Below are 23895 nucleotides of genomic sequence, written 5' to 3'. Positions count from 1 at the left end.
AAGATTTCGACTGCAGGTTCCGAGAATGCCAGTGAAGGGCTGAGTGTGGGTTGTTGTTGAAATGCAAATTGTTGTTGAAAAGGGGTTATTCTGTTACCTGAACCCAAGGAATCCAGTCCAGGAACAAAGTATGAATTTCCTTGGGCTGTTAATGCAGCTGCATGCAGGGAACGTGATAGCCCATGGTTCAGTGACAACCCACGCTCGGCCCTTAGGTGGGAGTTAATGTCTTTTCTGAACCACATCCATGTTTCCGTCAGTCACTCTAATGTACAGATATTTGTATTATATACCAGGGATTCCCAAAAAAAGTATACACATTTTAAGAGATGTTACCTATGTATTACTTTTCATAGTGGAATTGAATTACGGTAGCAATGTGGAGTATGATGTTCACTCAAAAGATGGCGTTAATGAAATGAATTTTTGTTATTGGCATATATTTACTATTACAGTTTTTTCCTTTCTTAAAATGTGTATACATTTTTTGGCACCCTCTGTATATCTCTTGCTCACATGCTATTGTGCATGCATCAGTCCCTTAGCAAGCCTTTTCTGCCACGAAAATTGTATGTATTTTATATATATAATACATTATATTTTATCATATATATAATATTTCATATTGAATATTAATTTTATATTTGTAAACTTGGTATAGCAATGAAGGAGCGCGGCGCCCCCTCCCTCGCCCACCGGCTTCGTTGCCATGGGAACGAGACGGCCAGGCTTCTCGGAGGCCTCGAGAAACTCAGGCCGACGCCTCCACCTTCGAACTTATGAATATGGAGGAGGGCGATACTCCTCGTTAGCATATTCAAAACGCGGGAGCATACCATAAAGACGCTGAAGAAGAACGGCTTCCGGGGAAGAATGGAAGTGACGTTGCGCTGTCTTTTGGCGCCTCTGCGATGAATCGCTTTAGAATGGAACACAAAGGCGTGGAGCCTTACAAGGGCTGCGGTGCGTTCACCACTGACTTGATTACAACACTTCCGGTCCCCAGCTGAACGTGTTGCTTGCCCCGTTCGGCACGCCTATTGCGGCATTCGAATGGGTACCGGAAGTCGTAAATATGGAAAACCACATGGTTTTCCCTCTATAGCGATGACCTCGCAGACATGCGGCCTCATGCCCCGCCTTGAAGGAGTGGGCCATAGAGATAAAATATAGAGCGTCTCCTTTCCGGAAAGCGTGGAATCTGGGGGAAATATACTGAGTCGGACCGGCTTCCGATTATGGTCGTGGAGAGGGCGGGATGGCAGAACTGGGGGAAGACGTGGAGTCTCTGCCCCGCGGGGGCTTTCGCTGCCGCCTTTGCCACGTAACAGTAGCCAATAGTGAGTGGAATGGGGGGGGCCAAGAGGTGGGGTCTGTTATTTTATTTATTTATTAAAACATTTTTATGCTGCCCCATTCGCCGAAGCCTCGGGGCGGCTTACAACAATAAATTAAAACCACATAAATTAAAATTATGTGGGTGCAGCAGTGGTCTCCAGTCGGTCAAGCTCATTCGGATAGGTTCGGGGGCTGTAGCTTGCTTAGGAGCCCCGCCTCTGCCTGAGGATATTCGGTGGGCCCTGGTTGTGGCTATTCAGTGGCGAGCGGGAGGGACTCTCTTCTCTTGCTCAGACACCGGCAAATTCTAATTTAGGTAAATGCAACTTGGTCACTTGGTGCCTGGAGTTCCCTGAAATTTGCCTTCCTGTTCCTCCTTTGCCATTCGTCCTGAGAGGTCTGAGCAGTGCCCAAACACGTGAGCAGCTGCACACACACTTTCTCCCTCAGGATATAGATGAGGGCTTATCCTCGAGGAAGGACTCCTGTGTGGTGAAATCGGGCTTATTCTCTTTTACACCATTTCCAGCGTGTCACCTGAATCTAGAATGGCCATTTCCAAAGCTGACATAATGCTGCTAGTGTGGCTTTAATCAGGTAGTCAGCTGGTTCTCCTGTAATTGGCAGCATGCGGTTCATATAAGCCATGGTAGTTGTGTGTGACTGGGAGAGAGCAAATATTTTGCCTCCCACATGACGACCTCTCCTGTTTTCATTCAACACTCTGGATCAACTGGGCTTGGGTTAACTGCTGGGTTGTTTAGTCCCTAAACAAGTTATCAGCCTAGGTTCATGCATCTTGCTTCACAACCTGTAAATGAGCTGGTCAAAGGCTGTTATTTAAAAGCTGAGCTGCCTTATGTCCTTTTTCATTCCCAACAACCTATAGTGTGTTTAACTCAAGGGTGGTTGTACATATGAACTGCCCTGTGGAAAGATGTTAACTGTCAGTTTCTATAATGGCAAAGGGGGCTTCCTACTCACCAAGCTGTAGCTGTAAAGCCTTATTTCTATCTTTCAGAGCCCAGTCTGGATGACCACCTGCGTGGGAAGAAACACCAGCGCCTGCAGAATCTCCGAACTGTCCATCAGGCCCAAGAACTTCGCAGTGTTTTTGTCAGTGGCTTTCGCAAGGGAACACTGGCTTCAGAGCTGAGTGATTATTTCCAGGCCTATGGTGAGGTAGCCAACGTGGTGATGGATAAGGATAAGGTATGCTGTGGACCACAGGACTGCACGAAATAAACTGCAAGTCCTAGAGTGCCTGAATAAATATTTATAGAAACAGTGATCACATCTTTAAAAGGCTTGGTAGTTAAGATTCTCGGCAGAAACAAGTAACAACAGAGAGAGCGCGCCAGTGTGGTATGGCGGTTAAGAGCACAGGACTGGGACTCAGGCGGTCCCCCCGCCACCATGGCACCCACTGGGTGACTTTGGGCCAGACTCTTACCCCAGCCTGCCTCACAGAGTTCTTGTTGTGAGGATACGTTTGAGAGGAGAATTATGTGAGCCGTTTCGTTGAACTGCTACTAAGTACTTCCTAGTAAGCCTGCATAGAATTGGGATAATTCAGGTGCTACAATGTCATTCAACCACACAGTCGGTTCTCTGCCTGCTTTTCTTACTAGTGTCTGGTTGAGAGAAGAGTTCTGTATAACCCAGTAAGCTTGCATAGTGCATTCCAAATGCTTAGCTGGTCTAAATTAAAGCTGTTGTTTCTCCTGATGTTTTTTGGCTTATTTTTTTAAGATATTGGCCCTGATAAAGCCAAGCAAATGCTTCATGATTACAGGTGTCTATGTTTTGTTTTCCCTAGTAATAGTAAATTAGTAATGCTCTTGCACACTGAGAGCCAGTGTGGCGTAGTGGTTAAGAGAGGCAGCGTGGTGTAGTGGTTAAGAGCATGGGACTGGGACTCAGGCGATCCGGGTTCGAGTCCCCACTCAGCCGTGGAGCCAACTGGGTGACTTTGGGCCAGTCACAGACTCTCAGCCCAACCTACCTCACAGGGTGGTTGTTGTGGGGATAAGATGGAGGAGGAGAATGATGTAAGCTGCCTTGAGCCCTTTGTAGGAAAAAGGCAGGATATAAATCGAAAAATAAATAAAATAAAATGAATAAGATTCCCAAGGCAGGAAGGTGGTGGGAAGACTTAATCTGGAAACCAGTATTCTTTTTTCCCTGTCTAGGGAGTCTATGCAATTGTGGAGCTGGAGAGTGAAGATGTGCTAGAGAAAGTCTTGGCTCAGCCGCACCACAGCCTGGGAGGTCAGAAGCTGCGGGTCAAACCTCGAGAGAAGAAAGATTTCAAGTACACGCCCTCAAGGAAGCAGGGAGCAGGCAGGCGAGAACAGCTGAGTCCTGAGAAACTTGCACAGAAGTTGTGCCAAGCTGACGATGTGAGCGAATTCCAGGGTTTGGTCCCCAAAATGTTCTTAACTGAGCACACATTTCGCGAATAGGGCTCGCGACTTTTAATCCGAGGCCTTGTTGCTGTTCCCCTCCCTGTAGGTAGATGCCCAGATGTCTTTGGTGGTGCAACTCTTTGAGTTTTCGGAGAGTGAGCGACGCTTGCGGGACCTGCTGGTCAGCCTCTTCCAGGAGGTGTTCTCTGAGTTTTTCCCCGGTAAGCTGCTGCTTTCGACCTCTGCCTGCGACAGCAGTTCTGGCGCATAACCTTCTCTGAATCCGCCCCTCGCTTTTCCCCATCCAGGCTCTGTCATGCTCCCCTTTGGTTCCTCCGCCAATGGCTTTGATGTCTCTGACTGCGACTTGGATCTGTTCCTGGACCTTGAGAAGACAAAGAGCTTCCAGGCATCTGCGAGGGGACCCAGTGAGGCTCAGGTGAGCCAGTGGACACAGTGAGGGCCAGTGAAAGACACACCCTCCCACTTCTCTTTGCGCCAAGGAGATTGGCTCCAAGCCAGTCTTTGGCCTATTCAGCTGCTTGAAATCTAGTTTCTACTTAGGCCGCTTTCCACACATTTAACCTTGTCCACGCATTGGAACCCTGCGGGCAAGATGCTTTCATCACGGGCCTTAAATCACTGACAGAGGCTTCTCTCTTTCCAGTAACATAAAGCAGCCTTCTTCAACCCACTGCTCTGCAGGTCCCAATATCCCCAGTCAGTATGACCCTGTTGGGACCAGGTTACCTTAAGGAATGCCTTTTTCCGTGTTTGCCCTCCCGCCCCCTGAGATCGGCAACAGAAGCCCTCCTCCGGGAATCATCTGTGAAAGAAGTTAGGAGACAGAGTACCCGGAGGAGGGCCTTCTCTGCAGTGATGCCCCGTCTGTGGAATGTGCTCCCCAGAGAGGTCCGCCTGACACCGTTGTTACATGTTTTTCGGCACCAGGTTAAGACCTTTTAATTTAATCAATATTTTAATATGTTTTAATATTGAATTTTAATATTGTATTTGCAGCCAGAGTGGGTCATTAATTTATTTATGTTGTTAGCCATCCAGAGACGCTGGTAACTGGATGGCATATAAATTTCTCTCTCTCTCTCCCTCCCTTTCTTCCTTCCTTTCATAAATGAATAAATGGAACTGTAAGCCACCTGCTCTGGAGGGCAAGCTGTTTGGAATTCTGCCTGTTGCTCACCCCGGTATAGGCCTTTTGGCACTTGTTCCAAGCATCTCTCCCTTTCCTGCTCCAGGCTGATGATGGGGACAGTCCGGACTCGCACTCTGAAGATTCGATCCTGAGCGATATCGACCTGGCCACCGCCACGGTGCCCGAGGTGCTCGAGTTGGTCGCTACCGTGCTGCGCAAGTGTGTCCCGGGAGTCCATAGCGTCCAAGCTGTGCTGAGCGCCCGCCGTCCGGTTGTCAAGTTTTGTCACAAGCAGTCCGGCTTGCGTGGCGATATCTCCATAAACAACAAGTGCGTGGGCATGTTTTCTGTTTTATCAAAGTTCCTATCACACTACAGAAAGAGGGGCCTAACAGGTTTCTTTCTTTATACAGGAAGGGTGGCTTGGCTCTCCTCCCTCGTTTAGGGTTGCTTCAAAAGGTGCTTAAGAAATGCTGCGGTTTCTTAATGTCTGAGCACACTTCCCTGTAACATTCCCTTTATTTCCCAAAGGAAGTGTCTGAAAGCCACTGGGCTGTTAGGATTGTTGTACTGACAGTGCAAATTGGTTTATTTATTTGCAATTTATATTTATTCCCCATCTTTCTCCCACGGTGGAACTCCTGGTGGCTCCTGGTGGTCTCCTCTCCACGCTCAGGCCAGCCTCAGTGCTGCTTAGCTTCAACATGGTGGGTGCCTCCTGTGCCTTCGGACCAACCTCTGGGCCCACTTTCTGTCTGCTGCATGATCTGTACAGTCCTGCAACCAATTATGTGTTGCAGCCTTCTCTGGGAATGAAGGGGATAAAAGTCCAACACACCTGGGAGGACCCACGTTGGGAAAGACAGGCATAGTCTATGCAGCTTCTATGTTATGCCCTGGGGCAACAGGGAAGGATCCAGAACTAAATTCATCCTTTGAACCAGAACTAAATTCATCCTTTTGGGTCCCATGGATGATAAACTGGAATTAACAAATCACCTATTCCTTCTAAAGAGTAAATTCATTTTAACTTGAATAGTTTTGGGGATATTAAATTATCAGAGAGAACAGAAAGCTGCCCTTTAGCACCTTTTGAAGTCTAGAGATCTTTCATTTGGAGCTGTTCTTTTTATTTTCCTCCCTTCCCTCACTTTTTGACATCATAGAAAAGACATCTCCATTTCCAGTCCCTCCTTTTGAGAGGCTGAATTCTAGTTTTCTCTGTCACCATTTCCCCTGGAACCTGCATTATTAAATTAGGAGGCGCTTTGTGATTATTAACCGGCTTTGTTGTAGCTAAAGCAAGGCAGTTGAGTGTCCATACCTCCGTTACTCCTACCCCGGCCCATCTATCGCTGGCGTTGGGACAGGATGAGACTGGACCAAACAGTCTGAATCAGCGTCCAGTGAGTGCAAAGCTCGAGCAAGTTTTCTAAAGAGAACACTGTAGCTGGGGAGGCCAATTCAAGAGCAAACGGAAAAGATTGCAGGGGAGGGTGTCAGGAAACAGTGGTAGGTTTGCAGGCCGTTCTCTGACCCATGCCTCTGTTTTCGTTCCTTGGCAGGCTGGCCCTCTGCAACACACGTTTCCTGCAGCTTTGCACTGAGGCCGACGAGCGGGTACGGCCCTTGGTCTATGTTTTGCGCTACTGGGCGAAGAAGCAGGCACTGGCAGGTAACGTGGGAGGGACGGGCCAGGAGGGAAGGGGGAGACGGGCCATCCTTTGCGCGGCCGAGAACTGGCTTGATGCGCAGGCCCCGTCGGAATAAATGGAACCCCACGGGAACAGCAGTGAGACTGAGAACATGTAATCTCCCAGCTTTGTGATCTGCACGGTCGGCCTGTTTGTTTCTGAGCACAACTCAGAAGGCGTGTATTAACCCTCAAAGCTTGGAACAACTTGCTGCCCGGTTCTGGAAACATCGGTCTCCTTCCATAGAGATCCCCGCTGGAGCCTAAGATAGCCCTTACTGAGGCGGTTGGCTCCCTTGTTGTGGAATGAGCTCCCCGAAGAGCGACTCGCCTGGCACTCTTAGTGTGATCTTTTTGGTGCCGAGTGAAGACATTCTCAGAAGCATGTTGTGATTTATTTGTTCATTGCAAACATCTGTATGCCTCCGGGTGGCTCAGAGCGCAAGATAAAAAGACAATGAAGCCTAATAAAAATCATAACATATTAAAAACAACAATATACAGTCAAACATACAAAACAGAACTCTATGCCAAGTAGTTATTAAAAGGTTTTTTTTAATTTTAGCTCTTTAGCTGGTTTTGGGTTGAGATCTGTGGTTGTATTTATTTCAGGTTTTATATTGCTGCTTTTTTGTTGTTTTACTTGAAGTATATTGGGCTTTATCGTGCTGGACCTTTAAATTCTGATTTGATATAAACTGTCCAGCGACCTTTGGCTATTGTCAGGATAAAATGCGACGAAGGCCTAAATGTAGAGATCTGCCTTGCGTCATGTCCATAGCCGGCCAGGTTGACTGCACTTGACTAGCTATGACTCACACAGACTCCAGGTAAAGGGCCCCGATCACCTGGTACCTGGTTGCTTTTCGAGTGAAGATGCTGAGGAGTGAACCTGGCACTCTGACAGCTCCAGAGTGGGCCAGATCGGCCCCCGCCCCCAGGAGGCCAGCATTCCCCCTGGACGGGTTTTGCACTTTGGACTTTGTCAGGGTGTGGGACTCAACAAATTCTGTTTCGATTCAGCCAGGAGCTGCAGCGATGAAGAGGGGGATGCAAGGCTGGGGAAGGCTCATTTTGATGAAGGCTGTTCTTTTCCCGCAGGCAATCCGTTTGGTGGGGGGCCCCTTCTTAACAACTATGCCCTGACCCTGCTGGTGCTGTTCTTCCTCCAGACCTGCAGCCCACCTGTGCTGCCCACGGTCGCCCACCTAAGGGAAATCTCAGGTAAGTCCCAAGAGCTTCAGGACGGTCCTGCTGGACAAGCCCAGGGGCCCATCTCAGCCGGCATCCTGCTCACACTGCGGCCAGGCCATAGGACCCCGTGAGTGGGCGATAGGTGTGGCAGCACTCTCCTGCCCATGCTCCCCAGCAACTGGAAGCACAGGTAGAGTGCCTCTGCTACTGGAGGCAGTCTGTAGCCATCCTGACTAGTAGCCGTGGTTAGCCTTCTCCGTAGGTTTGGCCATTCCCCTTTGAAAGCTGTTCAAGTCGGTAAAGGCCGTCGGATCTCGCAGAAGTGAATTGCATTCTTCAGTGGTGCTCCTTGTGAAAACGTACCTCCTTTTATTAGTTCCGGATGACCCGTCTGAGGCCTTGTATCACGGAAAATGTCTCCTTGTCCCCATCCCACATAATTCTCTACCCTTCTACCAAGTTTCCCCTCGCTCACCTTTTTCTAAACTAAACAATCTCAGCTGTTCTATCTTTTCTTCATACAAAAGCTGCTTCAACCCCTGATCAGGTGAATTGCCCTTTTCTGCACCTCCCCCAGTTCTGCAATATCCTTTTTTTGGGCAGTGACCAGAATAAATAAAATTGTAACTCGAACTGCGTCAGATTTCTAAAAGGGCAGTAGGGCCCTCAGCAGCCTTGTTTTCAGTGCTTTTCCTAATCACACCTAACACGGAATTTGTCCTTTTTACGGCAGGGGTATTGCTTTATGAAGCCTTCCTCAATCAGGCAGTTTCCAGATGTCTTAGAGTACAAGCCCCATCATCCCCTGCCAGCAGAGCCAATCCCCACTGGAACTGATGAGAGTTGTATTGGAAGATTCCAGAGGGCACCAGCTTGGAGAAAGCTGGAGAGGATTGGTGGCTGGGCGTCTTGACATTCATGTCAGCCTCTTTTGGAGCTGTGATCAATATGTCACCAGCGTTCTCTGGGCAGCTGATCCCCAAAGGAAAAAGCTGACCCCGGTCTTGCCTCTGTTGGCAGTATCCTAACTCTTTCCTGTTCTCCGTCCTTCCTCTCCAGATAACGAGGAACAAACCACAGTGGATGGATGGGACTGCACCTTTCCCAAAGATTCAGCCCGGCTGGAGCCCAGCGGGAACACGGACAACCTTTGTGAGTCACAATCAGGAGGGTAAAACTTGGGATGAAAGGGAAGTTGGGGCCTTGGGACATTTCCAAGGTTAATCACACCCGCAAACCAATTTTAATCACGCTTTTGGGGAAGCCTTCCTTGGAAATCTGAGCAGAATCCTCTGAGAGCAAAGGCTCTTCAAGAGCCTTGGCAGCCACTCTCCTGGGCTCTGTGTCGCTTTTTCCTGCTTGTACCCACCACAGGTCGAATTCGGCATCTCCCAACTCTGTTTTTCTGTCTTGCACTTTTAGTAACGGGACAGAGCTTGGGGCGAACCCTTGTAAATCGTGCTTGTGCCTCTAATCTGCACAAACACTGCTGGGTCTGAGATTTGGAACAGCTACAAAAAAGATGGAAGTGTTAGAGGCCGGAGGTTTGTCAGCTCCCTGGCCTCCTTCTGGCCCTGCTTAACGTGCGGCATTCGGCCTGTCCGCCTCTCCTTTCAGGCTCCCTCCTGGCAGAATTCTTCCGCATCTTTCAGGACTTCGACTTTGCCGGTTGCGTGATCTCACTCCGGGAAGGGCGGCCGCTGCCCCTGCCCAGCTTCCTGACCTCTGAGGCGGCTCACACGCTCAAGCTGGGGCCATTCAACCTTCAGGACCCTTTCGAGTTGAGCCACAACGTCGCCGCCAACGTCAACGAAAAGACGGCGCTGCGCTTCCGGCGCTGCTGCGGAGCCGCTGCCAAGTACTGCCGGAGCTTGCAGTATCAACGCAAATCCAGCAAGGGGAAGGTCTGGGGGCTGGTCCGCCTCTTTCAGCCGGGCAGCCCCGAGGCCGAGGCTCCAGCGGCCGAGAGCCTCGTCATCCGTCTCCCACCGATGCCGGCCCAGTCCCATGAGCCTCTGGGGCAGGCAGGCGCTTCCCACCGACTCCAGTTTCAGGACATCTGCACCTCCATAAGCGCCGTCTTCCGCGACGTACTCAAGTGCAGCTGTGCAGAGACGCAGCAGGGATTCGGGGAAGGAGGAGAAGCTGCCGGATCGAAGCAGGAGGAGCAGCCGCCGGAAGCCACGGAAGGGCCCAAGCGCCCTCTGGACAGGGAGGATGGGGGGGCAGCTTCCCCTCCCCGCAAGAAGCCACGGACTGAGATTTCGCCCCCGGCCGGGGAGAGCGTGACCTGGAACTGCGCCATCTGGCACCATGTGTGGCTGGGCCGGCGGCGTGTCCGGCGGCAGCTCCGTGGGCCAGAGCTGGACGCGGAGCAACAAGCCAGCTCCCTGGAGCTGGAAGCCAGAGTGTCCGAGGCCATTTCCCAGCAGGAAGGGGAAGGCGCCGAGCCCCTGTTGCGCTTTGTGGCTTGCGCCCGAGCCGGGGAGGGCACCCCTGGCGAGCAAGGAACGCACGTCGCTCTGAGCTTCACTCCAGCCCCCGGACAGGCAGCCCCCTTCCAGGACTTCTTCCACTTCCTGGAAGGGTTTTTGCCCCGCATGGTGGAACGGCAGCTGGCTAGCAAGGCCTGAGCCAAGGAAAGGACCGTCCAGGCCTCTTTGGCAGTCAGGTACCGCTCTGTGCATCTTTATCCTTCTCATAATGCCCGTGCAAATACAAAAAAAAACCTGAACGGCAAAATGATCTTTTTGCCGTGGTTTCCTTTCTTTCCTCAAGGAAGGGGATGCCCATTTCCCCCATTACTTAGTTCTTCATCTTCTCCCTACTCCTTTAGGCACCGGATTTCTCATTAATCTTGGCGGGCGGAAAGCAATTTCTCCTCATGGCACCTGATCCCTTGACTTAAAACCATGGATGGGGTGTTTCTGGTAGCCACTCCATCTCTGCCAGTGTTCCAGGCAAGGTCAGTGCTGGTGAACACGGCCTGTTCGTCACCGCTCCCTGGTGGCCCCGTTCTACAGACCTGCAGCCTCTCTTGACTGACAGGTGAGGCATCCTTCGACCACAAATTTGCCTCATCTTTTTGAAGCTTCCCCTGCCCCGCTAACACAGTCCCCTGGCAGGGATTTCTTGAGAGAGAGCTTTCTCTGCGACACGATGTCCCCTAAGCGAATTCTTCACACAGAATGCGTTCCATAAATTGCACAGAAGCAATTGATCGAACCTGTTTGGCCCTGGACGTGACTCCAACAGTGAGTTGCTGTCTGTACAATCCCAGAGGTGTCTTTTCAGAAGTAAGGCCTGCTGAGTTCTGCAGGTTTAGTGTCTATTGAGGGAGTCCAGCAGGGTGCCAGCTGCCCCGATCCTGCAGGGGGAACTGTGGAGCTATATTAGAAGTGGTAATTTGTCAGACTCACAGAGGACTAAAGTCCATTTCATCAGATGCAGGATATCCCATCCCTTTGACCATGCTGACTGGGGTTGATGGGTCTTGTACTCCAAAGTACCTAGAGGGTATCCAGTTCAGGATAGGTGAACATGTAGGAAAAATCCAGTCTACCCTGAAAGGACAGCCAGAGATCAATCATCTATAACCCCAAACCAGCTACCTTACCTCAGCATGCCAGGAAAATTGAGTCTGAAATATCTTAATTAAAATAATTGTACCTTCACATATATAGGGCAGGAGAGAATAAAGTGACTTGTTTTGAGTGTGGGGACTGTTTCATGACTGTCCTCGTCTTTTTTCCAAGGGGTAAAGGTAGATCGCACCAATTTGATCAGAGATTTTGGTAACTAAAACTTTTTGTAATAAGGTTTTTTTTGTTTTTTCACTTTGAACTGTCACAATAAAGTTTTTACTGGCGCATTGGGGAGGCCTGCTGTGTTGTTCACCCACATCCCACCTTCACCTTGGAAGCCAGGTGTTTTTTTTTTAAAGGGTTAGAAAAAGAACGGAGGAATCTAAAAGAAGAGAAGCGGTGCATAATCAGTATAATTTCCCCTCTAAGAGTGAGCACAGGTTGAATGCATTTCACTTGGAAGTGAAACAGGGTGATATGTGCTGGCCGGTCGTCTCCGACTCATGGCATCCCCATGAATAAACCGCTCCCAAAACATTCTGCTCAGTTCTTTAAAGTCGAAGCTTTAGAGTCGAAACGCATCGAACGTAAAACAGACCACATGAAAATGAACGGGTCACCCTTCCCTACTTGTGGGGGAACTTCAGCAAACCCAGAACTTAGAGAAAAGTAGTGCTCAAAAGGCAGAGAACTGGAAGCAGAAAATGGACAGGATATTTGGAGACTAATTTTAATCTCCGTTTAGGTTACAAGCACTTCTCCAAAAACCCAGAGAACACTGTCCCCATTTTATATAGAATTGTGCTAAGTGATGCTCTAACAAAATAATTGCCTCCAGCAAAAGTAAAATAATGCATTGCTTTAATCATATTTTGCCAAATCTGTCTTTGAACCAGAGATATTTCCCCAGAGGGGAGGTGCACCGTTCCTGGAGGTACTGCAATACCAGGTCGATGCTTGGAGTGGATGGAGCAAGCCCCTATTCCATCTCCCAGTGCCAAAAATCCATTTAATATGTAGTCCTCAAATAGAGGACATATCAGATATTAAACTGATAAGAACAGATACTACACTTGATCTTAGCCAAAAGGCCGAGAAGCGATGCCAGCTGGTGGACGAGGCAGCGTCGATTCCTTTTCCAGTGGCATGTCAGGCCACAGAGAGCACATTAATGTTCCGGACAACTCAGCCACAGCGTCCAGGTCAGCGGTTTGGAAGTTCCAGAGAATATCCTCCTGCAACATTCGAGTTTCCTTCATCCAGGTAAGCAGCCACCTTAATAAGTGATTTGATTTCCAAAATTGTGTGTTCTCCTCATCTTGCCAATTTCTCCCCGCTCGAGTGTCCGCGTCCTGAGAGCGATTGGTCTGGTATTTGCATAAGCCCACCTTTTTTCCCAGCATGCCTTGCAGACGTGTCAACTCGCTGCCCGCCAGCAGAGGTCCCAGATGTTTCCTGCAAAGACGGCTGCGTGCGCAGCTGCTGGAGAGCAGCCCTGTCCGACATGCAGCTGCTTGGCTGAGAGAGGTGCATTGGCTGCCTGCTCACTCCTAGGCCAGGTTTAAGGCATTAAACTTGGGTTTACAGCTCTGAAACCTGAGATTGAGAATACTGGGGACAGTGCCCTGTTAGCTTGCCTGGCCATCGGAGGCATCGGACGAGGGACCCCTGGTGGTTCTGTGTGGACCTGAAGTCTGTCTGGGGTTTTCTCACAGCAGAGCCTTCAGGGCTTTGGCCCCCTTTTCCTGCCATGGACGTCAGGGAGGCGTCAGTGTCATGGTTCTCAGTGCCTGCTGGAATTTCAGCAATCCTTCCCTGATTGAGTGGCCATGCTTTGATTAGTAGAATCGGATTTGGAGCGGAGTCTCTGAATTATGTTAGTGCCCGACCCCATAGGCAACATTCCTCCAGGCCTTCCCGTCCTCCACCTTCCCCCGGAGTCCACCTAAGCTCACGCCGACTGCTTCAGGGACCCCACCCAGCCCCCTCACCCTCTTCCGCCCCCTCCTTCTTTTCCCGTCAATTGTTCCCAGCATCAGGCTCTTCTCCAGGGAGTCCTTCCTTCTCATTAGGGGGCCCAAGTTTTTGAGTTTCATCTTCACGATCTGGCCTTCTAAAGAGCAGTCAGGGTTGATCTCCTCTAGGACTGACCGGTTGATCGCCTTGTGGTCCAAGGGACTCGCAGGAGTCTCCTCCAGCACCACAATTCAAAGGCCTCAAGCCTTCGGCTCTCAGCCTTCCTTCTGGTCCAGCTTTCACAGCCATACATTGCAACTGGGAAAACCATCGCCTTGACTATACGCACTTTGGTTGGCAGGGTGACGCCTCTGCTTTCTAGTATGTGGTCTCTGAATAATGCCCCACAAATGACCCCTACGTTTTCTAGAATGTCTTCTGCTCCCTTGGGGGGGTTATGGTCCACTGTTCTACCCTGATGTAGAATCATTCCATCTTTCTGAGAAAGCATTGCTTGTATTCTGGTGATCCAGCCCTGCAAAATGCCGAACTGAGTTTCTCTCGCTGCTCTGCATACGAAGGTGCAGCCATGAGCACGTGATGCGTGAGTTGCCCCGTACATTGTCTGCTGTGGATCCGAGAGCGAGGAAGAAAACGGGGACGGTGGCCTCTACTGTCACGTGCGTCATAAAGCCAAGAACTGCCATTTAGAAGGCCCTAATTTCAGGAGTAACACCGTGCATACAGATCAAATGTTCCTACGTTTCCATACTTTCTCCAGCACGACTGGGACGGGAGTGTCCGTAAAGCGCAGCTCAAAGCTTTAAATGCTCTCCGTATGCCCTTTATTTTGCTGTTTCTTTTCATTTAGGGGAGATAGTCCTGAAATGGTCCTTGGTTTATATTCTGTCCCAGCAGCCATGCAGAATGGAAAAGGCTACACCAACGAGATTATTTTTAGCAGAGCCTGGTAGTTCCAATTTCCCGGTAGTTTCTCTTTTTTATGTCGCAAGCTGTTGTGAGCTTCTCATTTGGCCCTATCCACGAAGCATTGGTTGGTGTTGATCCAAGCGTGCTTTTTTTGCTTGCGTTTTCAATAATAAGCTTGATTTTTAGAAAAGGATCTGCCACATCTATGCTTGTTCACTGGGTGCAGCAGAGATGTGTTAAAATGCTGGAGTTTCATGCACCAGGATGGACAACTTTTCCCTGTTTCCTGGACATGTGGCTACCCATCCACCAACTTTGCTGTTCCTCTGCTTGACAACGGGGTCCTCAGACAGGATCATGCACGAGGTAAGATGCAAGAATAAGATCCTTCCTGAGAAAGACTTTCTAGCGGCTGGCTACAAAGGCAACAGGGCTCATATTCTTCAAAGCATCTGGAAGTCCACAAGTTGCCCAACAGACACACACTGCGTTGAAGGCGCCTCGGGTCAAATCCCTCAAAACTCTTCAGTGAGGAAGAACAGCCCATTGAGTTCTCTTGCATCTATGTTCAGTGGAGCACTCTGCACATGCTGAAATGCACTGGCATTCCTAGTGCTTCATAAGCTTCAGAGCCAGGCACTGGTAACAGGGCGAGGTGTAATCTATAACGGATGCATAACTATTGTTATGACGGACTCCGCCAGTGAGTCAAAATTATGCTAAAAGAAAAAAAGTTGGATTCCTCAGTCTTCCCTCCAGCGATCCACTTCAATGCGCATGCGCCATCCTTTGGCACTTATGCCATTGCGCTTGCGCGGTGCGATCCGCGCGCGCCTTTTTTTCCCTCGCTTCCGCTTACCGGCAGTATACCATAGAGATACTAACTGTAAAAAGTAGGCTGAACTTCCGCTAACACAGCAAGCCCGACATTATGGAGATATGAAATGGCCGCGGGTGGCCATTTCTAATGTACGCATGTAGCACTGTCCTCGCAGCTCCCTATAAAGAAAAAGTTTTAATTTGAAGCATTTTATTAGTAGGACTCTAACAGGTAAGTGCGGACTAGCTATGAAAAGTCAATTATATGAAGTGAAATCTCTCAAATAGTATGCAACATAAGGCGAATACCTAAGACTGTCTATCTCTATGGTCACGTTCCTTCACGGAGGGTGGTAAGGAAGAGCGCAAGCGCTCTCCCTCCGAGCTCATTGTATGGCGGAAGGAACGGAGGCCGTTAGGAAAGGGGCGGGGGAAAGAGACTTTCCCGTCATGCACCATGCCGCTAAGTATTTAACCCTTTGGCGGGCAACTCCTATTTCTTTTCTTAGAGGACCCGTCGCGGTGGCAGGTAAGCGGGGGACGGGCCGCCATCCGCCACCATCCGCGGCCTGCGGGTCGCCGGGCCTCGCAAGACCGGCGGGGCCTCCTCGGTCCCGCTGGCTCCTCCTGCCCCTGGGGATATTGCTGAGCTCCGTGGCCCCCGAACCCGGAAAGGGCGGCGGGCCTTCTGCCTGCCGAAAGCGGGCGCCCTGCGGAGGACGAGGACCGCACGCCTCGGCCCAGCGCGCGCTCTGGCGCTGCTCCCGAGCAAGCAGGCAGCGGAAGGCAACTGCGGGTGTGCTCGTATTCTGCAAAAAAGGCTCCTTAAATTCGTATAAATGAAGGTGTTGGGACTTTTAAGAGGGACTGGACTATGGAGTAGTGTAGCAGTGAATGAAATAAGTAACCGAAGCTATTTGTGTTCAGTGATTATGTGTACAGAGGGTTGCAACTTTACAATACAATGTGTCCACATTTTACTGGGAATCTCATCAAATTCGGGGATGTTTAACATTCAAGCATTTGTGTGGAGATATCTTAATTTTAAAGGTTTCTGCAGATCTCCTTATCTAGGCCTTTTTCTACAACCATTTTACCCAACTTGGAACGTTCCAGAAATTTTAAACTACAACCCACAGCATTCTTGGCTCTGCTTATGGCTGGAGCTGAAGGAAGTTGGAATCCTAAAACATCTGGACAGCGCTAATTTGTGTAATTTATACTCCCTTGCCACTTGTCCCTTCTCTGCTCTTTGTAATGCTGCAGCCAAATTTGTGTGCTGCCTTTTTTACTTATATGAGGTCTCCCATTGTGGTTCTCTGTATTTTTTAAACATTGCTTTTAATTCTCTAGCCATACATGGGGAGAGCATTGGGCCCTTGCTATTTTGGACAGGATTTTGAAACTAGTCTTTCTATGATGAAACTTTACACAGACCTGTACTGAAATGTTCTGTGTGGACGTCCGTTAGTTTCTGAGAAAATTGCTGCCTTCTGTATTTTGTCGAATGCTTTTACATTCAAGCTCTGGTTGCTGATGACTGTTCTAACTTCTTCTTCAGATCTGCAAGATGCCTGCCTTTTTCTTTACAGGTGAGATAGAGATTTATCTGAGCTGTTACCTCATCTTTCTAGCTTGCTGGGTTGGGTGTTAAGTTTCTGGTGTATGGGAAGTCTTTTTCCAAAAAGTTGCAAGCTTCGGCTTGACTCATGGAGCAGAAGACGTCATCTTGACAAGAATTCTGTGCAATTTGAATGCTTGTTATTTCACCCCCGTAATTGTTCATTAAAAGGATGTTGGAGAATCTGCAGTCATTGTAACTCCTTGAGAGAGGTGTCTTGTTCATTCGCCGTTGTGACTTTTGGTATTAAAAAAAAGAGTGCTTGGTATTGGTGTAATGATTGTTGTCTCGTGCCTTGAACATCCATGTTTGCAAATCTTCAGGTTACTTCTGCAATCTTGGATATGAGTCGTCATGATTCTAATGAAACGGACCCCAGTTCCATAGGTTGTCTAGTTTGGTTAGAGCAGCCAGGGTTTAGTGTTCCAGATCTGGGTTGCAAAAATTACTTCTGAGGTTGGTAGTCAAACTGTACCAGCTAAAAGAATAATGAAAGTGTCTAAGTCCTGGCAGATTACTTCTCTTACTGGCTCAGCTTAACCTTCTGGAATCTTACCTTTTCAGCAATGGGTGGAATCATGCCACAGGATCCTGTCTATCTTGCAGAGGGATTTTTGGAGCCTCATGGCAGTTATGCATGGATCACTTCAGATTTGTGGATGAAATGGAGTGGAAGATAACTGTGGTTATCTTCTTGAACTTGGTTACCTTCAAGCTGAGAAGATGGCTTTATTTTTTTTCCTAATGGTAACTATTTTATAGACTTACTTGAGTTAATCAGTATAGGCAGGGGGAGATATGAAAACAGATCATTGGTGGAAACTGGTAATTAATGCAGTCTTCAATAACTTGTACTTAAACTAAAATGTTATAAGCAGGTCTTTCTGCAGTATTGGAGTCTGACCTACAGGTGTGCTTGTTTGTTTATTTTGGGTTACAGTAACAGCCCATGCTTTTCCTCCAAGTAGCCCAGAGCATTGCACATGACCCTTGTATGTGTTCTAACCCCACAAAGTTGGGTTATGACTGAAAAACTTGCCCAGGATCCTAAAAGAATCCATGGGTTGTGCAGTGGCTGTTTAACCTAGGCACAGCCCACACCCGTCTGGTTCAGCCGTGGTTTGAATACTGAAAATGGCTGTTTGCATGCACCTGGCTCCTTCGCGTATGAAGTAGGCTGTGGAGTCCGGCCTTCTAGACAGCCCCTTCTGGGAGTACATTGGTGGGAAGTGATTTGTGCTACGGGGATGAGCTGCGGGAACTCTCTCTTTCTGAAGCTTCCGTGGAGAAACCCTTTACCAGATTCTGAGTAGCACTGGCCTCCAGGCTTTTCTGAAAAGATGGGGGGAGCTTTTGCCAAACTGCGGTAGCAAAATCTTTGGAGTAGGGTTGAGTAGCATGACCCCCCATTTCAATACTTGCATGGCCTCCTTAATAACTGAAGACACTGTAATTAAAAAAGGATGGGTTTATGTGCCCTTTTCCATTTTGCAGGTGATGGAGTTGTCCAGGACGTGTCTGTCGAGGTGAGTATTCAGTCTCTTCTGATCACGGTGGTGCAGAATTCCCAGGGCACATCTGCTAGATCAAGGCTCCCTAGTGTTGCATCCGTTGGGCATTCCACGAACTGCTCCTTCATGACAAAGAAATTACTGCACTTTGTAGCCATAACTCTTCATCTTCGACTACTGCTGGACTTCTACACACTTGCTGTTTCTCCCCACTTCAGCTTCTAGGCTCAGTGTTTTTCCTGGTCAGCCCTTGATCCCATCGTTGGGGTACACTAGGGTAGATGCCCCCTTAGCTTGCTCATGTAATGGCGGACCACCATTGTTGTTTATTTGTGCTTTTTTGTATGCTGTCCCCTGTGAGCTGCCTCGGGACAGCTCACAGAAATACATAAATATAATACAATACAATAAAAACCCGGAAACACCCTGGCTGCACAAGTAAAACATATAAATATTAAACATTGTTAAAATATTGTTTGAATAAAAAGGACTTGGCCTGGCGCCGAAAAACAAACGACGGCGCCAGGCGGACCTCTCTGGGGAGCGCATTGCACAGATGGGGCGCCACCACAGAGAAGGCCCCCCTCCGGGTGCTTTGCTTCCTGGTGTCTCTTATGGAGGGCAGTAAGAACGGTCACTTCACTTGTTCAGTTGGTTTTTCCATCTTGGGACATCATTCTCTGTATCAGTCTTCTACCATCTAGTGCACTGCTGATGTTCCAGACCACAAGTCCCATCAGCCTCAGCTAGTGTCTCCACTGGTTGCTCTGCAAACCATGGAGAGCATGTGACAAGCTGAACCTCAGCTTTGGATTGGTATAGAAATAAATTGCACTGATAAGAGTGGAGAAGAAGCAGGACTCCTGTCCCCCATTGACTGTTGGCTCTCCTGGCTGAGGCTGATGGGAGTTAGAGTCAATGGTGTCTGGAGGTCCACAGGTTCTCCAGATGATAGAGGCTTGGCTTTCAACCTTTCCTTGAGGCCTTGCCAGACTTACTGCACTTAGTGAGAACTCCCAGCCAGCAAGTTGCTGTTTCTGGGCTTGGCCCTGCCTCTTTCTTGTGTTCAGTGATGAATAGAAACAGACAAGCATATATCTGATTTCCGGTGATGCCACTCTTTGTCTGAGAACACAAAGCATTCCTGTTCGAGGGGGGAAGCGTTGAGTTGGGCGCGTGAAATCATTTCCGTTTCCTTAATTTCAGGTTGCTCCTTCCTTCATGAGGACCGGCGCTTTGTGAAGTCCCTTAGAGGTACGGTCGTAGACTTCAGCAGTTGAGGCTGCACTTGGGGGTGCGTGGGGTGGGGTTGTATCTTCTGAAAGCCTGGACTGCTAAGATCCCGACCTTCAGTGCTTGGCTTTCCAGTTTGAGATGATGACGACTGTGGATGGACGACGGAAAGTCGCATGGCAGGAGTTACCAAAGCCCTGATCAAACTGCTCTTTCCTTCCGCCCACAGCAGTGCCCCCCCCCCGTCCTGACCTTGCTTTGGCTGACTGGACCCCCTTTTATTTCCTTTTCAGGGGATATTCTCAGGGCCAGAACTGGTGAGTGCGGACATGGCTACTCCTCATTCTTTACCCGTCACTTGATAAAATTCTTGATGCCCTTTTGCGCCAAAAGGCCGCAGTCTTGTTCCAGAAACTCACCCAAATCATAGTTCTGGTGGGTTAAGGATTTGAAGTGGGGCATTTAGAGCAAGACCAGCTCCTGTGCAGGAGACCTCAGAAGCCTCTCCTGGCCTTACCTGCTTCCGTGCCCTCTTCCGCCTTCTAGGGAAAGGAGGTGGGCCCGGCCAAGGGTGTCTGGCTTTTGCTTTTCGGGAAGTGCTGTTTCCCTGGTTAGAGGTTCCCCTGTCCTTTGTCTCTTTGCTTTGTGCACCGCCCAGGGAGACTTTGGCCTGATAGGAGGGGTAGGAACTTGTCCTGAGCCTGCAAGAGCTTCCCCACACTTTGAATGCCCCTCCAGATGTATGGGCCCACAGCTGCCCGGGAAGCATGGGACTTGAAGGCCAGCACGTCCGGAGGGCTGTCAGGTTGGAGGAACGTTGGCCTAGGTCCCGATGATGAAAACCCGTTGCGTCTTACCCTCTGTCCTGGCCCCAGAACCTGCAAAGGTTGAACCCACTGGGGCCAGCAGAGGGAGAGGAGGAAGCCTTTGCTCCTGAAGGAACAGTCTGATGGGACTTGAGTCAAGAGAGGGAGGGCTATACCGGAGCGGTACAGCCACTGCAGGAGGTGCTGGGTCTGATCCCAGCCTCTCCCAGAAGAGGCGAGAAAGCTACAGCTTTTCCATGTTTTGTGTTCTGACAACTACCAAATCTGTATTTCCTCAACCAGTTGCTGAAGCATCTTTCCGAGGAAGTGAGACAAACTTGGCCCGGCTGTTCGGAGGAAGAAGGGTGAGTTTGCCTATAGTTCTAAACTTTCCTTGCTTCTTTCTTTGGACCCTGAGGTGACATGCCGCAGCTCCCACTGGCATGATGAACTCTTCTGGAATCTCGTTCGGCTGAATGTCAGTGTTGAGAAGCGGAATCTGAGAATCAGCTGGGAGCAAAGCTTTCCCGGGGGGTGCGGGGCGCTGTGCTGCATCCAGTTTTCGACCCAAATACTTGCCTGCCCCTCCCTCTGCTTCTGCTCTTGGCGCCAATTAAACCTTTATGGAGCTGGAGCAAAAATGTGTATAAATCACCCTGGTCTGTCTGAGTAACCTCATTCCAGGTTGGGTATATACTAGGGCTGGGCAGAAAGAAATGCCAGCATCTATAATGGAAGCAGTGTAGCATAGTGGTTAGGGTGTTGGGCAGCTGTTGCCCTGGGAGTGAAGATGAGAAATGCTAGCTGCAATTTTACTGCAGAAGTGAATGCTGCTGATGGAAGGGGTTTTAACCAGGAACAGTTTTGTGTAGAAGGTCTGGGAGAACCATTTTCTTTATTTAAAAAGAACCCCTAGCTGAAAATTCCAAGTCAGCTCTAGGAAGAAGCATAAGTCTGAACTCTGCTGGTTCTCTGGGAGAATGTCATGCCCCAGTGCTGCATTCTTACTTGCATTCTAAACTTTCTGTCAAAGGCCGTTAGCAATGAGGGAACTTCTTGCCAGAATTTGTTTGTCCTTTTTATTTAATACTTAAAACTCTCCTCCCTGCAGGACGGTGAGCTGTGAATGCCGAGCTTCCGCTTGCGAGAAAGACTCGACCGGTAAGTGTCCAGGACTGTGTGGCCAACTTGTTTGCCATGTGGAAGGTCTCATTTATGCTGCCAACTCCAGCTTGCTTAACATACCCAGAAAAGACTAACCCCTTCTGCCCAAAGCATCAACAGCTGCCTTGCTTGAGCTGAACTAACTCAGTTTGGCTAAGAAACCCTCCCGGGCCTTTGGCAGGGGTTTTTCCAGCCCTTGCTCAATGCCAGAGATGGAACCAGGCACAGCTTTTCGTGATGCACAACCAGGGACTTGAATTACACAGTGCTGCCCAGTTCCTTTTTGCACAATCTTTCAAGCCCCCACTGCCCTCGCAAACGCCCCCAAAGCCTCTCACCGTCCCTGTTGCGCAAGGGAGGAGGGGAGAGGAGCAGATGCAGTTTTAATGATGAGTCTAACTAGCTCACTTTGATTTCATATGAAGCCGTGAAAACATTGGAACAGCTGAGAAACTGCTAATTCGTCGGGTAGTGTGGGTGGGATTCTGTGTGCCAGGCTGCGAATGAACCTTGGCTGACCTTTCCTCTGTTGTCATTTCCTGCCCATCTCCCGCAGGCGATTGAACGGCTGAAGCAAGACAGAAATTTGAACAGCACCCTGAGCAGAGGTGAGAATTTGCCCTCCTCCTAAGAATGGAACTGCTGCTCTGGCCAGTGCGGACGCATGCCCCTCATCTCTCTTCCAGACCGGCTCCTGTGATGAGACCTTTACCGCCCCAGTCTGATTTCTGTGACTGAGTGGTCCCTCTGAGGCAGCAAAATGCGTCTGGATGAGAGATGAGTTGGATGCTTCATTTCATGACGCCAACAAGATTCAAAAGTCTTTGTGGCATTTTGGTTGCTCCTAATCCAGGCACTGCCCAAGTGTGTGTGTGTATGTGCGCGCGCGTGTGCTAAAACTATTTTTTTTCATTTTCACAAAAAAGATAAACATAAGGAAAGGAAAAAGTAGGAAGAAGAAAAGGGATAACAAAAGATATTACAGAAATCTAACACATATAACCTGTTCAGGAGAAATCAAACATTGCTATCTCTAGCCACAGCTAAATCCATAAGTTCTCAGTTAAGGTTTAACCACACATTAATTTATCAAAACAATTTAATGTCTAACTTTAGCATGAAATACAAGACTCTAATAATATTTTTACAAAGTCTGTTTTCTTAAGTGTATTGCAGCTTTTAACTATTTTGATGCATTGAATTAAACCCTTGTAACCAAGCTTCTATTTTAATATCTTGGCCCTTCTGACTCTTAAATGTTTTGAGTAACAATTTCCTGCTGGAAAGGCAAGGTACAAATTAGATAAATAAAATTTGGAGGTTTTTTTCCCCCACTGCCAAGGGCCAGGAAAGCTGACTATGCTGATTTTTTCCCCCCCTGTTTTAAAAGTGAAAACGGATCATGCGGGGTTTCTGCTGTTCCCTTCAATGATCACACCGCACTCCTGTTTGGACCAGTGCAAGGCCCTCTGTATCCAGCAGGTGAGAGTCGTAATGCAAAGCTGAGCATCCTAGGCTGAGGGGGGGTAGCGTGGAACACAGGCAAGTCCCTAGGAAGAGTTCCTGCCGTGTCTTAGAGCCTGCCTGGCCACCAGAGCCTGTGAAGGTTGAACCCACTGGTGGCCAGCAGAGCGAAAGGAGGAGCCTCCATTCCAGAAGGAACCGTCTGATGGGATCAGGAGCAGAGCCACAGGCCTGTTGGGAACCCCCAGGCGGCTGCAACCTCCTGCTTCTGACCGCCTGTCCTGTGTTGGCTTTTGGGCTTCCTTTGTCCCTTGGAAAACGTTGACGTGGCAAGTTAAAGCATGCTTGCATCTTTCGCCCTGACCCTTTTGCTTCTGCCTCGCCCACCACCAAGAACTCCAAGAAGGAATTTGACCTTTGGGCGGAAAGAAGCTCAGCACCTCTGGATCAGAAGGGCAGCAGTCTGGGTAAACCTAGTCCGGATTATCTCCGGCAGCTTATCTTCCTTGGACTTTTCTTCCTCTCCCCCCTCCATACGCAGGTAAACGACAGCTGCCGACACCTGTTATCAGCAAGGTATCGACATGGTTGGCTATTTTGGCCCTTCCATTCCTTTGGAAGGAGAGTTCATAGCCCTGAAGTCTAGAACATCATGTGGGAGAAGATAATCCTCAGATTCCTCAGAGCTTCAGGATTATTACACAACAAACATGAGGCAGACTTTGGACGTGAAAATGCTATTTACTGACCTTCATCAGTACTTGAGAACTAAGATAACTTTTTAAGTATTCCACGGTAGTGGAATTTGGGACTGATTCCTCAAAGATACAAATGCTACATGAAGCTTTGAACCTTTGTAAAGCGGTCCAAATCTTTCCCCAGAAATACCATTTTCAAACTCGTTCAGAAACATTGAGAATGTTTAATAAAAAGTGGTTGGAAGTCCGTTCCCTTTCAGTGTCCACATTCTGAATATCCCTTAAGTGAATACACATTTTCTTGCAGTTTTATTAAACAGGTT

The 23895-nt window shown here is 48.9% G+C and overlaps 1 protein-coding gene, 1 long non-coding RNA gene and 7 other non-coding genes across 15 annotated transcripts; 8 read left to right on the top strand and 1 right to left on the bottom strand.

Moving 5' to 3' along the window:
- The first annotated feature begins 904 nt into the window (after positions 1-904).
- TUT1 (terminal uridylyl transferase 1, U6 snRNA-specific) lies at positions 905-11657 on the top strand. Of its 4 annotated transcripts, XM_044448546.1 has the most exons (11): positions 1257-1340; positions 2360-2550; positions 3531-3740; positions 3853-3967; positions 4055-4185; positions 5003-5229; positions 6465-6574; positions 7694-7816; positions 8846-8938; positions 9404-10457; positions 10623-11657. In XM_044448546.1, exons 1-10 carry the CDS (start codon positions 1259-1261, stop codon positions 10417-10419), a joined length of 2298 nt encoding a protein of 765 aa, XP_044304481.1. In that variant the 5' UTR covers positions 1257-1258; the 3' UTR covers positions 10420-10457; positions 10623-11657. The 4 variants fall into 4 exon arrangements, with proteins under 4 accessions (XP_044304482.1, XP_044304480.1, XP_044304481.1 ...); XM_044448547.1 differs by lacking the exon at positions 1257-1340 and adding an exon at positions 905-963 and having other exon boundaries at positions 9404-11657; XM_044448545.1 differs by having other exon boundaries at positions 1237-1340; positions 9404-11657.
- A 625-nt stretch (positions 11658-12282) lies between these two features.
- On the bottom strand, positions 12283-12473 carry LOC123032729. Its single transcript, XR_006416527.1, has one exon. It is a non-coding gene; the product is annotated as a U2 spliceosomal RNA (small nuclear RNA).
- A 2640-nt stretch (positions 12474-15113) lies between these two features.
- Positions 15114-23819, top strand: LOC123032567. Of its 4 annotated transcripts, XR_006416501.1 has the most exons (11): positions 15304-15604; positions 16637-16667; positions 17261-17443; positions 18191-18222; positions 19414-19461; positions 19734-19757; positions 20550-20611; positions 21358-21407; positions 21967-22018; positions 22801-22892; positions 23416-23819. It is a non-coding gene; the product is annotated as an uncharacterized LOC123032567 (long non-coding RNA). The 4 variants fall into 4 exon arrangements; XR_006416500.1 differs by having other exon boundaries at positions 15114-15604; positions 16637-17443; XR_006416502.1 differs by lacking the exon at positions 16637-16667 and having other exon boundaries at positions 15309-15604.
- LOC123032730 lies at positions 17936-18010 on the top strand. The gene has a single exon (XR_006416528.1). It is a non-coding gene; the product is annotated as a small nucleolar RNA SNORD26 (small nucleolar RNA).
- On the top strand, positions 20268-20396 carry LOC123032733. Its single transcript, XR_006416531.1, has one exon. It is a non-coding gene; the product is annotated as a small nucleolar RNA SNORD22 (small nucleolar RNA).
- LOC123032731 lies at positions 20686-20754 on the top strand. Its single transcript, XR_006416529.1, has one exon. It is a non-coding gene; the product is annotated as a small nucleolar RNA SNORD30 (small nucleolar RNA).
- Positions 21792-21864, top strand: LOC123032741. Its single transcript, XR_006416538.1, has one exon. It is a non-coding gene; the product is annotated as a small nucleolar RNA SNORD29 (small nucleolar RNA).
- LOC123032732 lies at positions 22100-22165 on the top strand. The gene has a single exon (XR_006416530.1). It is a non-coding gene; the product is annotated as a small nucleolar RNA SNORD31 (small nucleolar RNA).
- On the top strand, positions 22958-23086 carry LOC123032734. The gene has a single exon (XR_006416532.1). It is a non-coding gene; the product is annotated as a small nucleolar RNA SNORD22 (small nucleolar RNA).
- Positions 23820-23895: the final 76 nt, after the last annotated feature.

The sequence above is a fragment of the Varanus komodoensis genome, unplaced genomic scaffold (assembly GCF_004798865.1).
Source record: "Varanus komodoensis strain SLA01 unplaced genomic scaffold, ASM479886v1 scaffold55, whole genome shotgun sequence".
NCBI classification, from domain to species: domain Eukaryota; kingdom Metazoa; phylum Chordata; class Lepidosauria; order Squamata; family Varanidae; genus Varanus; species Varanus komodoensis.
The sequence above is the reverse complement of the archived record's forward strand: the minus strand, read 5'-3'. Positions and strand labels throughout refer to the sequence as shown.

Coding starts and splice junctions, on each gene's coding strand:
- TUT1 (XM_044448545.1), top strand. CDS start 1,259: ATGGCAGAACTGGGGGAAGACGTGGAGTCTCTGCCCCGCGGGGGCTTT. Junction 3,968..4,054: donor GTTCTCTGAGTTTTTCCCCG/GTAAGCTGCTGC, acceptor TTCCCCATCCAG/GCTCTGTCATGCTCCCCTTT. Junction 6,575..7,693: donor GAAGAAGCAGGCACTGGCAG/GTAACGTGGGAG, acceptor CTTTTCCCGCAG/GCAATCCGTTTGGTGGGGGG.